This window comes from Misgurnus anguillicaudatus, chromosome 6, assembly GCF_027580225.2.
Source record: "Misgurnus anguillicaudatus chromosome 6, ASM2758022v2, whole genome shotgun sequence".
NCBI lineage: Eukaryota > Metazoa > Chordata > Actinopteri > Cypriniformes > Cobitidae > Misgurnus > Misgurnus anguillicaudatus.
In genome coordinates, this window is record NC_073342.2 from 21,599,455 (window position 1) to 21,613,905 (window position 14,451).

The 14,451-nt window shown below is 34.5% G+C and overlaps 2 protein-coding genes across 5 annotated transcripts in view; one reads left to right on the forward strand and one right to left on the reverse strand.

The window, feature by feature from the left end:
- Positions 1-2,427, reverse strand: part of prr5l (proline rich 5 like) — a 133,698-nt gene extending 131,271 nt beyond the window's left edge. Inside the window, exons 1-2 of one of the 4 annotated variants that reach the window (XM_055192147.2) lie at positions 2,313-2,427; positions 1,008-1,155 (exon numbers count right to left, since the gene is read on the reverse strand). In XM_055192147.2, coding sequence (XP_055048122.2) covers positions 1,008-1,017 — 10 coding nt within the window. In that variant the 5' untranslated portion in view covers positions 1,018-1,155; positions 2,313-2,427. Of the gene's footprint in view, positions 1-1,007; positions 1,156-1,906; positions 1,977-2,312 lie in introns of those variants that run through there. The other 3 variants (XM_055192146.2, XM_055192145.2, XM_073868760.1) reach the window with 3 other exon arrangements.
- The window catches only part of LOC129434396 (creatine kinase U-type, mitochondrial), a 368,704-nt gene that overhangs the window by 258,173 nt on the left and 96,080 nt on the right, over positions 1-14,451 (forward strand). The window lies entirely within an intron of this gene.

The following is a 14,451-nucleotide window of genomic DNA, read 5'->3' on the forward strand; positions in this document are numbered from 1 at the left end:
CACACATGATACTCCGAACACTTATTTTGAATTAGCGCCCCTCGGATGAGCAGTCACGAGCCGCCAGTGCTTATTTGTCAGTTTGTGGCTTGACAGACTCCAGTTGCCATTAACTTCCATTATATAACAAAGACCAGCCAATGTATTCTTCAAAAATTCATCTTTAGTATTTCACGGAGAGAGTATATCATGTTAAAACGACATGAGAATTTCACTTTTGTGTATGAAGTACTTCTTTATGTCTCTTGCATTTTGCTTAGTAAAATTAGCAGATGTTGCAAAGATCACATTTTGGAAACTCCATGTTCTCCGAACCATCAAGACTCATTATGAATTCAAACATTTCTATTCCAATACTTATGAGACCACATTATCAGAGCTGTGCTACACACATTAATGCATATCTCTGCAACTTTCCTGTATTTCAGAATTTTTGAAGAAACATCAGAGACATAGCTGCTGCTAAAATGATACATAACTGCGGTCTATTAATTCTTTCAGGTTATATAAGATAAAGTATCAGCAATTTTTGTCTTTCTGGGTTCTGATCTATATACCACCACAAATGTGGGTATTACAGAGAATTCACCTGTCAAATTTATTTCAAATGACCTCTTAGCAAAAGAGGCAAAAACTTGATGTTTAAACTAATGTTCTCAAGTGAGCTGTAAAATGTGCTGTTATGATGTAATGTCTGATAAGAAGAGCATTAAAATGTACAATTTTCCAGCAATCAACTCTTCGAGATATCACGATGCAGTTTTACATATTCAACTAAACGAATTTTAAACCTGGACTGTACTATGCCAGGCCTTGTGTGGCTAAATCTTGCTAGCATGGTGAAACTATAAAGCCTATCTATGTGGAAAAGTGGGTGATAAAAGAGAGGGCAGTGGCTACAAGATGCCCTCTGTTATCTCCACACCGCAAAGTATGCACCGATCTGCCCCCACTACAGTGTGTGAAGGTCCGCAGGCTAGCAAACATTACAATTCAGCTCCACCCACCTGAGTCCATTGATCTAGCAGTGCATCTGGGAGTGAGCCACAGGAGCTTTGAGATGGCTAATGAGTCGAATAAACAGGGTGGAGGCAGATGGATGGAGCACGCACAAGATGAGAGACCTCCCGGGTCAGGGGTGCGTCCGGGATTCTGCTGATGACAAAAACATGCAGATGTTTGGCAGTGTAAATCTGAGGATGCAGTTCAAAAGAAACTCAAACCCTAAGATACTATTGGATTTAAACTAACAAAGAACAAGTTTAATAGTGATTTAAAAGCATTTTTGACAAAAAAACCTGTCAAGCCTGTATTTGAAAGGGGAATGGTACATCCATTGAAAGCTCTGACATTTCAAACACTACAACAAACCATTTAGGCACGCTTTTATTGGCACATGTCTTGTCTAAAAATAACAAGAATCTTAAAAGCTTACTTTTATACTAAATGGTACACGAAATGTAGTATGTGAAACGAGTACACAACTTCAATATACAAAAACGTGTGACATATTCGGAGGGTCTAAGTTAGTTCCTTTGTGAAAATGTCTCAGTATTGATAAACCGCGAAATTCAAAACTGAAAAAAAATGAAAATACCAGAAACGTTTTAATGATCGTCTCTTTTCAACTGCTATGTACCAATAAATATATTCTTTGTAGCAAAACTGTACAAATAGGTTTTCGCGGTTAACGTTAGTAGGCATACGTCATACTATAACGTTAAAATGAAGAAAATACGGGTCACATAAGGAAGGACAGATATGTCCGTAATGTATGCGTGCTGCACACACGTTACATGTAACGTACACTATAAATAGATATGTAATATAATTATAGCCTACTATATAAATAAACATACGTTTCAATGGTCAGCAAATAGATACTTCAATTAATTTCAATACATACTGTGGCAGAACGTGATTTCAGACGCAACTGTCGCCGTGACGCCATGGGAAAAAGCTTGTTCTGCTTCATGTGGCGCGCCGCCAGAACTGACAAACGGATGACGTCAAAGTACCGCGAGAGTGATTTGAAATTAGACTTCTCCGTATGATTTCTTGAATTGCTCTCGCGGTACGTCTACGTCATCTGCCTGTCCACATGAAGTCGAACACACCTAAAGTCTCGCACTGAAGTTTAACCGCGTGCATCTCACTTTTTCCAATTTGGATCGGTATTTAGTCTTGAAACAGCGCTAAATCTTGTTTCGCGCAAGTATTTGCAAATAAAGAAACTGTACGAGCAATTAATTCAGGTGTTTAGAAACACTTAGTACCAATCAACATTTCAAAGTTATTGATGGGTTGAAAACCTTTGTTTCCGGTGTTCTGTCGAACCTTGTCAGATTTTCCTTCAGAAAAATCCTTCTGCTTTGCGTTTGTGACTACGTAAAATAATTTTGTATAACTCTGCCTAAGATTCATAGTCCGAGCAGTATAAAATAAACAGGTTTACAGATGATTTTACAGCGCAAATACTCTAATTGTACCTGGAAACGATGATTTGAAGTCACAAAAAATATGCAATATTGATTTGCGCATGCGCGTTCAGTTCATATAAAACAATCTGACGTGTACATCAAACGTTGGTACCTGTATATCTTACGCTTCACGTAACATTTTAAACACGAAAAAATGATGAACATTTATATAAATTAATATATTTAAAATACCATACATTTGCATAGATTATATTGCGACCCCAGGATTAAAATGTAACTAAATTGTCTTTTATGATGAATGATGTTTTCCAACAAAAAATAAAATACATAACATAAATTAATAAATTTATTTTTACATAAGTTAAAACATTAATTAACATGCTGACAGAACATACCAAAAATACATTATACACAATTCCTACTATCCTGCATATAGGCTATGCTTTTATAATGCACGATGTTTTCTGACAAAAAGCCATATTTACCACATGACATAACAATGAACACACATGTATACATTTGATTTATTTAGCATATATTAAAAAAATGTGAAATACTGTCAGAAAATATCATAAATATAATAAATTTACAAACTACCCTGCTACCCTATCTGCATGCGGAATCACGACCCCAGGGTCAGGATGAAAATTAAACAAAGTTGTCCTTCGAGAAGCAAGATATTTTCCTACAAACAGATGGCCGTTTAAAGGAAAAAATCTGTTTGCAAGTCCTTGACAGTTGCATATGACAAGAAACATAACAGAGAAATATTATACCCCTGAAACCGTGTAACATGACGGATGGTAATAAGATGGGTGTGTTTTGTGATAAAAATCTAGCAGAGCCGCAATGGGGCTGCTGTAAAACTATTTGAAATTCAATTCATGTGCTCTCAGGTTCACATAGTATCTTAGCCAGACTTTCAACAGACTCCTTGAAAGTGATGTTGCAGCTTGGATGGCAAGCTCAGCTGTTTGTTTGCGCCAGGATCATCCTCCTTTGTCGTTGCAATCTCGACGTAAATTATTGTCAGGATAAAAAAGCGCAAAAAGATAATCTCCAGGCTTGCATTCTGTTACCATTCATCAGTTTGTTGACAGTTGCGTCCTTTCGTGTTGTTCAAGTTCAAACTAAATAACTTGGAAATCCAAATATCTGTGAACCGTCAGGCAGAAAGTCTATGGTATAAAGAAATATTAATTGGGATTTTATTTTAGATGCAAAGCAGGTATAGCATCCCTTTCTGAATTTACTGCCACGAAATGTTTGGGTTTATGGGTAGCAAAGAAGAAATATATTCCAGTCACAACACCCCCCACACATCTGTCTCGAATGCCTGACTGCTTCAAAGTAGAGCGTGTTGCAGCCGCAATTGCAGGCCTCAGACCGCAGTGTTGTGTATATTCAGTATACAGACAGGGAGCAGTCAAGAAAAGAAACAAAATATTGGTTTCAAGTCAACAGCAAAATGCTTACATATTCAAAATGAAATACAAAAAAACATGATGGTTGTCAGAGTATCGCTATGCATTGCTAAACTGTTGTAACCAGGTTTTCTGGCTGGTAGGTGTCTGCTTACCAACCCAAAGCAAAAGATTTCACCCCAAGTCTTTATGATATTCTGGTACACTCTAAAAACAAACCGTGCTAAATAGCACTAAAAGTGGTTCTTGGCTCGTAATCATAGAGGAACCATTTTTAGTGCTATATAGCACCTATGAAGCACTTATGAAGAACCATACGGGGGCCATATAGCACCACTATAGCACCACATATGGTTCTACATAGCACCTTATGGTTCTACACAAGTCCAACACAGGTACTTCATCTGTGCTATATGGCACTTAAAATGGTTCCTCTATGATTACGAGCCAAGAACCACTTTTAGTGCTATTTAGCACCGTTTGTTTTTATAGTGTAGATTTTGCTCGAGTCCCTAACTGAATGTGGTTTTACCATCTGCCAGGTTCAGAAAACCCCTCAACATATAAGCAATAATATTTTGTAAACTCCAAGGCCTGAGGTTCTTTGTTAAAATGTGTTATAAAACGGTTAGTTCCAGTCCTTGCTTGATTCTGACTCGCTTGCCCGTCTGGCCTGAAGTAAACTTCTGGTCTGTGTTTATCGGTCTAGCTAATAGCTAACTGACATCTGAAACAAATACTTTGTCGAAAACAAAAATGTTTCGCTTTCCTAAAGATGAGCAGAGACGGCAGAAGTGTACCGAAAGTTATGTTTGGGACACAATTTTTTTTCTTTATGATGTTACAACTTAAACCATCTATGCTAGACAAAGGGGAGCTAGAGCGTTGCTGGTATCCCTTGTATCCTCTGGTGCTCTTGAAAGGGTTAATTATCCTACGCGTTCGTGTTTTAATGTTTTAGCCTTCGAAAATAATAAAGGCTTTTTAACTTTTGCATCATACTGAGTGCCTGGACTTGGATTTTTTGTTTTCAATTTCTTTTTATTAAATCATCTATAGCTGTGTTTTCTTTACGATAAATAAACCCAACAATTCTGTGTATTACCACACAGTACCCTTAGCAACGTAAACATATGTAAAACATTTCTGTTCGCAGTCAGGGACTATTTTTTCAGCAGAAAGAAGACATTACGTGACTTTACTTCATAAAAGTTGTGTTGATAAATATTTTTTGCTTTAATATTTATATTGTGTGGTAAACATTTTGCAAAAGCAATACTCAATGCTAGTGTTGTGTTGTGAATAAGTCACGGCTGAAAGGGTTGCAATGAATGCGCTTCGCGTCGTGCCTAATGCTGCGTTCACACCAAACGCGAATAGAGCGTGAATTCACGTCTACCACGTCTAGTTTGTCACTTGAACATTTTGAATGCATTCACGCGTATAGCGCCAAATAGATGCGCGTAAAAAGCAAGCGTTTGAAGCGAAATTGACGCGTGTCCGAGGCGAAATCCGCTCCTTGTGGAAGGGGCAAGGAGTGACCCCGGGCAGGCCTGCCATCACAGCAGCAATCAGGCTCCTGATTGGTTAACACGGCGCAATTGACGAACTTCAAATTTTTCAACTCGGGAGTCAGACGCGAATTCGCGTTTTTGTAAAAGCAATACGTAATGCTAGTGCTGTGTCGTGAATAAGTTACGGCTGAAAGGGTTGCAATGATTGTGCTTTGCGTCGTGCCTAATGCTGCGTTCACACCTAACGCGAATAGAGCATAAAATTCATGTCTACCGCATCTAGTTTGCCGCTTGAACATTTTCAATCCATTCGCGTGTCTAGAGCGAAATAAAGTCGCGTAAAAAGCAAGCGTTTGAAGAAAAATTAACGCACATCCGAGGCGAAATCCTCTTCTTGTGGGAGGGGCAAGGAGTGACTCCGGGCGGGTCTGCCACCACAGCAGCAAGCAGGCTCCTGATTGGTTAACGCAGTGCGTTTTGACGCCAAAGTTCAAATTTTCAACTCGTGCGTCAGATGCGAATTTGCATCATTCGCGAATCAATTCGTGCCATTCGTGCAAACTGGACACACGAATGAGGCGCCACGCTAAACCCCTCATTCGCGCCGCGTGACCTCCAGATGCACATAAATGCATCTTTACATTGACTTAACATTGAAATCTTTGCGCCAGACACTCTATTCATGTTTGGTGTGAACGCAGCATAACAATATCCTTCATTCGTGACTTATTTAGAATACAGCACAGCTTCTAGGCTATAGTTATGTTTTTGAAATGTTTCCTACAAAATGGTTAATTCTCTTATTTCTCAATTATTCATTTTTTTAGTGTTGATATATTTAAGAGCTACAAATCCCATTGGAAGCCTTTAAGAAAAATCAAACAAGGTCATAAAAACAATCGCCGTAATTATCAACAAGCTTCGATTTGTTGACTGTGCATCTACATTGATTAAGATTTTTAAGCTACCGCTATTATTTTGGTTCAAAAACACTGTTTCAAGTAACAATGTGTTATACAGAGATATGCTAATGATGAGAGCAGGGACCAATCAACGTGCAGAAAACTTCAGCAGGGAGCTGTTACGCCTGCTGCTTTTGGAAAGACCTGCTATTCTCATCTCTGTACATTTCAAAACCTGAACCCCCTTATATTCCTTTTGGCACAGAATTTTTAATTAAATAAAATAATAACAACTCTGGAGATCCCTGTGTTAATTTTCCTATAGCTCATTTGGCCGGACACTACATGTCACAGCAGTGGACACACATAGGCTACCAACAAAACATAGCTTGAATGCACTTTAAGTTGCTTTGGATAAAAGTGCCAAATGCAAATCCCTCAAGTACATATACTGTAAAGCTTGATAGGATACCGAATGGTCATAGATGAGACACTAAAAGGGATCAAATGGGCTGGCGAAATGGAGTCTCACAGCGTAAAACGTAGCAAAAAGTAATTAAATTCTGCCTGATAGGGTTTATTATATAAATCATTTTTAACATTTTGAATGGTCAGGTTTGGCTTAATAGAGAACAAATAGGAGACGCAGTAAAATATGTCAAAGACGAAGATATGAATTACAAGATAAATGAGCTTGCCAAGGATTATAATTAAAAAGCATTACATATTGTGTTCAACAAATCAAGTAGATGTTTATGTAGCGTATTTAATTTGAATAATGAATTCAGATCAGCTCTGTAGGTGTTTCAATATCTCATCCATGAATACAGAGAAAAGGAGAGCTTGATTCATTTACATTTGTCTGTTACCTCTGAATTGTACTTCATGTAATTTTGTAAGCTTTTGTCTGTTTCGTTCCAGGAAAATGTCCTCTTTCTAAACATGACGGGACCCCATAGACTCCGCCTCCTTTTTTGATTCCTAATTCAAGCAGACAGAGACAACCGCTGTAATTATATCAGAAATCTTCCCCATCTGACTCATTACATTTCTCATCTCGTGCTCATTATACTTGCTTGCTAGAAAACAGCAATAAATAAAACAAGCCTGTTGAAAACATTGGGCTTTACCGCAGCTTCACTACTCAGATAGTTAAAGGCCTTTACGATGCAATGTGATCGCAGTTTTTTTTTTAACTCAATAAGGCAACACTAAAAATGAAAAGATAATTCAATTTGTGGTTTTAAATACATTTTCAAACATTTTTCAATAAGGCAAAAAAGACATAATAGAAATCTCAGATAAACTTTAAAGTAAAAGCTATTAAAAATTTATTCTTTAATTGATTTTTGTAGTTAGATATTTTAATATGTTGGTAAGCATACATACACTCTAAAAAATATTGCTTGGACTCAACAAAAAAATTAACGCAACAGTTTGCATCAATTATTTTGATTTAAGACAACTACTTCTGAAATTAATTCCGGGCGACAAAATATAATAAGTTGGAAAAATAGCGTTGAATACTCATAAAAATGAAGTTGTTTTAACTTTTTTTTGCATTTTAAATTTGATTCATTCGTGGACACTGATTTACACAAATCTACTAAAATGATTCAAACTTTTTTTATTTAACAACACTTGTCAGGTTGCAGAAGACAACCAGTTTTAGCATTTTTATCAAAATGCCATCTGACTAAAACAGCAAGATAATGCTTGTGAGTCTGTTCTCAACTTGAGCAAATGCTCTATTCTTCAGCATAATGGTAACCTCTTAAAAGTTGACAACATAACAGAAAATCTTTTAGATACCAAAAGTACAGAACAATAATCATTAAAAGTCTTCTCATGTTTTCATCTTGATTAAAAATGCATAAAATAACACCATATTTCTACATTTACTCTCACTATCAAGTCCCATGCAAAGCATGCTGTGAACCTGAAGTTATCAAGCTAAATGCATTGAGTTACTACAACTTAAATAATGTTTTAAACAAACTAACACAGATAATTAATATAAAGTTACACACAATATTAACTTTCAATAAATCAATTATTTAGAATTTTTAACTTGCACCAATGCATTAAATTAAATAGTGGCAACAGATCCCCTGAATTATTTTTTAGAGTGTATTTTGTAACATATGACATCATCAAATCCTGAGCTTTCAGTGTCCATAGTCTATAAGACAATAAACCCCATTATTCGACCGCTCGGTTATAGACATGTCACATTAAATCGATGCTTTAAGTTGAAACCAGATGTGTAGATGAGATAAATGTGGGATCATGAATGTTCTCATTGTCTCTGTCAAGGTATGAGTGATGTCAAAATAGGATCCTGTACATTTGACCGAGCTGTAATCAATAATATTGTCAAACTTACCTTGTTCTTCTCTAAATCAAGCCACTGAGATCAATACCAACCTTGGAGAATGTCATGGAAACAAACATCAATGTAAATTTGTTCAATGATAAACAACATGCATCCTGCCATGTTAATAGGACACATTCAAACTCAAGGGTATTGATGTTTTTAAAGTGTCATGGGGCTACACAACAATATTGTTCTGGTGTTGGTTTTGTCTCATGACAGGGCCTGCTAATATCATTAGATTGATATACAATGTAAGTTATGCTGAAGTAAAAGATCATCCAATAATGAAGGTTGATGATGAAACTTAACTCAAGGAAAGCAGGAATAACCTTTTACACAAAGGAGAAATGTGTTATAACGGTTTTGTAATTAAATGTGTTATGTGTGTTGTGTGAAAAGTGGTAACACTTTACAATAAGGTTGTATTTGTTTACATTAGTAAATGCATAAGCCAAAATAAACTAACAATGTACAATATACGCCTGTATAAACGAGACAGTATCTGATTCTGTTCTCCTTAACTGACAGTGTAACTTTGCATGACATTGCGTCTTTCAATACAGTGCTGCAAAGCTATGATAGGCAGTATGAAACAGCAATTCCAAATTTAGGAAAGTGAAGGATACTATTCTTAAGGATCTGTAAGGAATAGATTTTTTGCAGACACTACAGACATGTGGTCCAGTACTAATATGACCTTATTAGGATTGGCTACTATTTAAGGCCTGTTCTGGTATAGTCAGTTTATTTTTTTATTTCATTTTTATTATCAGTTATTTTTAGTTTAAAGTTTGTAGTTTTTTTATGAAGAATTTTTTGTTTTTGAAAGATATATTCATTAAATAATTACTTTTAAATGTGTGTTATGTGTAGAAAACTATTATTAAAATATGTTTTATGTGTAGGTAAACCTTGCAAAATTACGACAATGTGTGAAAATTGTTTTTGAAAATGTTATGAGAATTAAATGTCAAAGCAATAAAACAGACAATTAATCATCATAATTGCCAAAGCAATAAAACAGGCAATTAATTGTCACAATTTATTAGAGAATTAACCGTCAGCCAAATTTCATAATCCTGACAGCCCTAAATCTTAGTTACACTGCAAAAAATGACTTTCTTACTTAGTATTTTTGTCTTGTTTTCAGTAGAAATATCAAAAAATTCTTAAATCAAGATGTATTTTCTTAATGAGCAAAATGACCTAAGAAAATAATACTAGTTTTTAGACAAAAAAAATTTCGTTCTTAAAACAAGCAAAATTATCTGCCAATGGGGTGAGAAAATTTTACTTGAATTAAGTGTTTAAGAAAAAAGAAATCTTATTTCACATTTTTTTTCCTCACCCCATTGGCAGTTATTTTTGCTTGTTTTAAGGACAATTTCACTTAAATTGTATATTATTTGTCTTAAAACTAGACTTATTTACTTAGGTCATTTTGCTCATCAAGAAAAAGCATCTTAATTTAAGAATTTTTAGATATTTCTACTGAAAACAAGACAAAAAAACTAAGTAAGAAAGTCATTTTTTGCAGTGTAATGGTAATGTAACTAATGTTAACCCTTACAACTTTGATTTTAAAGGGGACATATCATGAAAATCTGACTTTTTTCATGTTTAAGTGCTATAATTGGTTCCCCAGTGCTTCTATCAACCTAGAAATTGGGTAAAAGAACAACCCAGTATCTGCAAGCATGTGAAAAAATAGGTCATTGAAATCTGGCTTCCCTTGTGATGTCAGAAGAGGTTAATACCGCCCCTTAATCTGCACTATCCAACCACTGCACTACCATTTAGTGCAGAGATCAGCTCATTTGCATTTTAAAGGACACACCCAAAAACGGGACATTTTTGCTCACACCTACAAAGTGGCAATTTTAACATGTTATAATAAATTATCTATATTGTATTTTGAGCTAAAACTTTACATACGTACTCTGGGGACACCAAATATTTATTTTACATCTTTTAAAAGTCTCATGAAATGTCTCCTTTAAAATGTAGCAAATCTTAAAATTAACAAACTAAGATTAATAAATACTGTAGAAGTATTGTTCATAGTTTATGTTAGCTAATGCATTAACTAATATTTGCAAATAAAACTTTATTAGAGAGTGGTTATATATTACACATACATATGCCATATCTGAATAACTCAAACTCAAATAAAATATATAAACTTATTTTTATCTTCTCGAAATCATGTAATTTTAGTTCAGCTATATTCTAAACCAAGTCTACAAACTTTTATGTGAAGCAATTGAAAGCGATTTGAACATAAAATTGAGTTTCCTCATAGGTGTCATGCTATTCTACGGTTATATTATATGTGCTTTTGGAGGTTTGCAATTTTGTTTCAGATTTTCAGTTTAGTGCTACTAAATAAATTATTAATTACACTATTGATTCTCTTTATTGCGGCGGGAAGTTTGTTTCTATGTACATAAATTTGCTTATTTAAATATTTATTGGATTTAATTCCTCCGAACAGGTTATTGCTACTCATGCCTGGGCTATCCAGGAAAACTGTTGGTTTGAGGATGCAAATGGATTGCAAACAAAACATCCAGCAAATATCTGCTCACAAATACAGATTCAGAGTGTGTCCTTTCATACCTCTGTAAGTTGCAAGACCATTTCAATTTTGGCATCTATTTATCTGGCTGCTATCAGTGGTTACTGTGATAAGGAGATGTTTTAACACATGCATTAAGACTTTAAAGTCATTTTATTGACCTCAGCATATCGCATCTGCAGAGTCATTTCTGTATAGAATTCATCAGTAGCCCGTCCTCTAGATAAGCATTTGATACCAGCTTAGATACTGTAACATTCACAGTAACGGCCTCTTATCTTCCTCTCCAAACTGAGCAACATCTCGATGTGTGGCTTGATTATACTTAAGAATGTTAATACGCATTCACAAAGCAGCGAATCCCACCGCAAACAAAAACAAGGTGTTATTATCAAGGCTTTCTCGATATTGAGAGAGATGAATAATTCAGGACTTTAAAAAGCTGAAATCAGAGAGCAATATATTTGTGTTTACACTTTTGTTTGATGCTGTTGCCAAAAGCGGTGGTACATAAAATAACAGATTATGGAAAATGAATCAACTGACAAAAGAATGGCCAACAGAATGTAAACACAAATGAATACACAGAGTGTCTGGTTTACGTCCTTATTTGTTAATCTGTGTAAATCTATAGTAAAATGGTTGTTGCACATGCATTTTAGATGGTGTCATTCCATCTTTTTTATTCCTTCTTAACACCATTCCAGCATCTATGGATATATATTATATACACACTGTAAAATACGCAGCATTTTTGTCAAATCAACAAATATTTTTATGTTACTTTAACTTGAATTTAGAAGTTATGTCAACTTTTTAAAGCCCAAACTTAAAACAGTAGGTTGAATTGACTTGCAAAACCAAGTTGTTTTAACTTCATGTTGCATTTTTTTACAGTGCATGCACTGAAGTTAAAACAACTTGATTATGTAATTATTTTAACCTGCTTTTTTACATTCTAACAACAACCCAGCATAAATTTTAACCCATCTGTGTGTCCTGTCCAATATTTACCTAAAGCTGGGTTCAAAATAACCCAGCACTTTTTGTAATTAGTTGACATAACTTATAAAAACAAGTTGAAATTGTTAAGTTGTTAATTAGTTAAGTTAAAGTAACACAAAAATATGTGTTGATTTGATATTTTTACAGTGACGAGAACCAGTTAATCTATACACAAGTTAATTCATACTTGATCTACACCATAAAAAGTGAAATTTGGATCTACTTTAAAAAATTACTTCAATTAGTAACACTTAAAAAAGCAAGTTTTATCAACTAAATTTTCTCACTTTATACAGTCATTTTTTTATGCTGCCTTAAATTTTTTTGTTTAATCACTCAGATTTACAAGTCATTTCAACTTACTATTATTTATCTTGACAAGAGATGATTTGCTACAATTTATAAAATGAAACTGACTTATTTCAACTATATATATTTTTGGATAACAACAACTTATCTCTAGTTAAAAAAATAAATGGTAAATGGTAAATGGACTGCATTTATATTGTGCTTTTAACAGACCTATGGCCATCCAAAGCGCTTTACAATTTGCCTTACATTCACCCATTCACTCCCACATTCATACACCGATGGTGGTGTCAGCCATGCAAGGCGCCAGCCAGCTCTTTGGGAGCAGCTGGGGTTAGGTAACACCTAAAACAAAATAAGCTTTATCAACTTAAATGGACACTTTTTAGAAAATATTATAATTTTCCAGCTCGCCATTTGATTTTTACCGTTTTGGAATACATTCAGCCGATCTCCGGGTCTGGCGGTACCACTTTTAGCATTGCTTAGCACAATTCATTGGATCTGATTAAACCATTTAGAATCGCGCTCAAAAATAGCCAAAGTTTCGATATTTTTCCCATTTAAAACTCGACTCTTCTGTAGTTACATCGTGTAGCATACTAAGACCGACAGAAAATTAAAATTTGTGATTTTCTAGGTGTCCCTTTAAAAGAAGGTGTCTCTTTAAATTTTTTTATTTTTTTAGGGGTTACCAATTGAAGTAATTTTTTTACTTTTAAACTTTCACTTTTAACATTGGGGTAAGGACAGTTATGCATTTAGTGCAGAGATCAGCTCATTTGCATAAAAAGTGAAATTTGGATCTACTTAAAAAATTACTTCAATTGGTAACAATTAAAAAGTAAGTTTTATCAACTAAATTGTATTACTTTATAAAATGTTTTGTTTAATCACTCAGATTTACAAGGTCATTTTAACGTACTATTATTTATCTTGACAAGAGATGAGTTTCTACAAGTTGACTTATTTCAACTATATTTTATAAATTATAACAACTGATCTCTAATCAAGAAAAATTATAGTAAATTAAAATGACTTTTTACAGAGTTTATTAAACAAACAAACAAACAAAAAAGATTTTAGTGGTGAAAATTTTAAGGAGAATTTTTTTTTTTATTACTTTAATTGGTAACACCTAAAACAAAATAAGCTTTATTAACTTAAAGGGACACTCCACTTTTTTTGAAAATATAATTTTCCAGCTCCCCAGTTAAACATTTGATTTTTACCATTTTGGAATACATTCAGCCGATCTCTGGGTCTGGCGGTACCACTTTTAGCATAGCTTAGCATAATCCATTGAATCTGATTAGACCATTAGCATCGCACTAAAAAATAACCAAAGAGTTTCGATATTTTTCCTATTTAAAACTTGACTGTTCTGTAGCTACATCATAAGACTGACAGAAAATTTAAAGTTGTTATTTTCTAGGTGTCCCTTTAAAAGAAAAGTGTCCTTTTAAAATGTTCACAAAGTTTTTAGCAGGGTTACCAATTTAAGTATTTTGTTACTTTTAAACCTTTACTTTTAACAGTGTACACACATCTAATTTACATATCATGCATGCATCCATTTGGATTGTGAAAAAAAAGAGTACCCGGAATATACCCACACTGATAAAAGGACGACATGCACAGAAAGACCTCCCGACCCTTAAGACTCAAACCAGAAACCTTCTTCTTATGAGGTAACAGTGCTACCCACTGTGCCACCCCTCTGACTGTATAATAATATACAGTGAGTCAGTGTTGCAAAATAAACCCAGACAGGGTGATCATGCAAACATCAAGTGTAGTCTTACTGTGGTTTATCCCCTATACATAACAATAGATCATAAAACTCAGACATTTTACAATATAACACCCTTACTGCTCATCTAAAACACACACTAGATGTG